The 2,844-nt window shown below is 36.4% G+C and overlaps 1 protein-coding gene across 1 annotated transcript; it reads left to right on the top strand.

Moving 5' to 3' along the window:
* Nucleotides 1-337: 337 nt before the first annotated feature.
* LOC127744230 (delta(3,5)-Delta(2,4)-dienoyl-CoA isomerase, peroxisomal-like) lies at nt 338-877 on the top strand. The gene has a single exon (XM_052256508.1). The coding sequence runs from the start codon at nt 338-340 to the stop codon at nt 875-877; it is 540 nt and encodes a 179-aa protein (XP_052112468.1).
* Nucleotides 878-2,844: the final 1,967 nt, after the last annotated feature.

The following is a 2,844-nucleotide window of genomic DNA, read 5'->3' as shown; positions in this document are numbered from 1 at the left end:
TCTTTCCCTTTCTAACACACTCTCACTATTACTTCCCACTGAGTCCCCACCACTGCTCCAATGGCTCCTTACCACACCCTCCTCTCTTTCATCCTCACAGTCACAGCAACACTTGCTGCCGCTTCACCAAAAAAGAAGAGCACCTTCATAGTGCAAGTTCACCATGAAGCCAAGCCCTCCATCTTCCCAACCCACAAGCACTTGTACGAATCCTCTCTCGCTTCTATTATCAACCATGCCACTGCAGCTGAAACCACCACCACCACCACCATCGTCCTTCAACGACCGCGACCTCGGCCCTGTTCCTCCCAACTGGAAAGGAAAATTAGGGAAATCAATGGTGGAGGAGAAATACAAAACCCTAGAGGTAGTAGAGAAGAACCCCAAATCAGGGGTGTTCCACCTTTATTTGAATCGTCCGAGACAACGCAACGCTCTGACGCATGATTTCTGCACTGAGTTTCCCAAAGCCCTGTATGCCCTGGACCACAACCGTGACGTCAACGTCATCGTGTTATCCGGCGCCGGTGATCACTTCTGCTCCGGCATCGACATTTTCCAGTTGAAATCTATCACACAGTCCTACCACGATGCCGGAGAGAGTCTCCGTCGGCAGATCCTGGCGATGCAAGATTCTATCACGGCGTTGGAGCGGTGCCGGAAGCCAGTGATTACTAGTACCCATGGCGCTTGCATCGGTGGTGCAATTGACATCGTGACAGCCTGTGACTTAAGGTATTGCATGGAGGAAGCATTCTTTTCGGTGAAGGAGGTTGATGGCCATGGCACCCACACCGTTTCCATCGTGATTGAGAGAGAGAGAGAGAGGAGGGGGGAGGAGATGATAGTGGTCGTGGTAGAGAGAGGGGTAGTTTAGGGATTTTATTTAATTTTTTAGAGTTTGGATAATTTTGCTTGTAAAAATTATTTTTCATGGGTACAAATGATAATTTTCTTTTTCTATGGGTAGATATGTCAGCGTTTTCAACTTTCGTGGGTACAAATGGTAGTTTACTCTTTTTTAAAAAAATGATTGCATTCTGTTACCTAGATGTGATTTTTTTATAATGAAAGAATATAAGAAATACATAATATATAAAGTGTAATAATTCAATAAATATTTTTTAAAAGAATTTTTATTCTTTTTAAAATAAATTATTACCTAAGATTATTTTTTTATCAATAATAGATGTAAGTTTATTTTTTATAATTTTTTAAAGTAAAAGTACATAAAAAGTATATAGTGTATAAAGTGTTAATAACTTAACAAATATCTTTTAAAAAAAAATTTTCATCTTTTTTTTAAAATGAGAAGAACTTATTTTTCTCTATATCTAAATCTCTTCTGACATTACAATTTGAATAGCTTAGAGTATGTAATTTTCTTTACATTCATTGCCGTAATAAGCTATAGGCATGAGTTCATCCTTGAGGCCGTCTTTTTTGTTTTTCTCCTCTCCTCTACTGAAAGAAAGCCTTTTTTTATGGTCAGGATAGTTCGGCTGATTCATTAGAACAGATGAATAAGAATTTTTTCCGAGGCAGAGCTGCCAGCACATTTGAACGGATTTGGATTGGTAATAGCTATAGATTTAATCGGATTTGATTACCTTGACCATGTTCATTTTTAATGGTGTTTTCTTAAGTGTGTACTTCCTGCAGCGGCTGCAGTAGCGGTAGCAATCGTGGGAGGATCAGCTGTGGTTGATAGAGATGCTTCATAGGGCCCTTAATCAACTGCTTGTAGATGAGCAAATACGTTAAGGATAGCGATTGATGAAACGATGACGGTTATTTCTATTATAAACTTCATGATGTACTTTTTGTTAGAAGAGTTGTTAAGGTTGGTTTTTTTCACTAAGTGGAGATTAATGTGATTTTTCATCTATGCAATTACGATAAGGTTATTCTTGCTTGGTTGAAGAAAGGACTCGGCCACCGTCAGCTGCCTAACAATCAGTGGCGGTTAGGGAGTCTCGCTTCAGCTGCGGTGGCCTGGCCCTTCATGATGGCTGCCATTTGATTTGGCATTCGGGTAAGGAGATAAAAATTATTTAGCCACTGCATATTATTCGTATTAAATCAACCACCTTAAAAGTTTATAAAAAAGTTTAAAATTTAAAATTTTGCAAGTTTGTTTTGTTTTTTTGTGTACATATCATTTTTTTATTTTTAATTGAATAAAAAATACACCAATTATCTTTATATACTCCCTCAAATTTATTATGATATTTGAGTTTCTAATAATTCTGTCGGCCATACATGATTAAAACAATCAATTCAAACCATTCAACTTCACTCTTTTAGTGTTTCACTTTCACTCACCATAGATGATATCAATCCCTCTCAAAATCCAGCTAATCCTTTTTACATACATCAAAGAAGAACCTAAAAATAATTACCCAAAATATATGGATTATGGATTCTTTATCGGCACAATTTTTTCTTCCTGATGACCCTTTGTCTCTATCTGGAGAGATGTAACAATTTCTTTCGTTTTTCTGTCACTATCTATAGTTCAAAGTGTAATTTACCTCTTTAATGTCTCTTCTCTTCACCTTCGTGAGAAGTTACATATACCGACTTTTTTTGTATTGTCGAACTCAAGAAAAAATATATGGATTGAAACAAAGTTTCTTATTTTTACTGACTTCTACACAACACTCAGAACTTTATGGAAAAAGATAGAAAACTCTCCCACATTATTACTTCTTTAAAAATTGTGTTTGGCATCCATTTCATCCTAATAAAAACATTTTATTTTTGAATTTATCTATCACTTATCTTAAAATATATATTAAAATTATAAATTAAAATTTTAATACTCATTTGCATAGATGCAAC

The sequence above is a fragment of the Arachis duranensis genome, unplaced genomic scaffold, assembly GCF_000817695.3.
Source record: "Arachis duranensis cultivar V14167 unplaced genomic scaffold, aradu.V14167.gnm2.J7QH unplaced_Scaffold_232527, whole genome shotgun sequence".
NCBI lineage: Eukaryota > Viridiplantae > Streptophyta > Magnoliopsida > Fabales > Fabaceae > Arachis > Arachis duranensis.
This window is presented reverse-complemented; position numbering and strand designations above follow the sequence as displayed.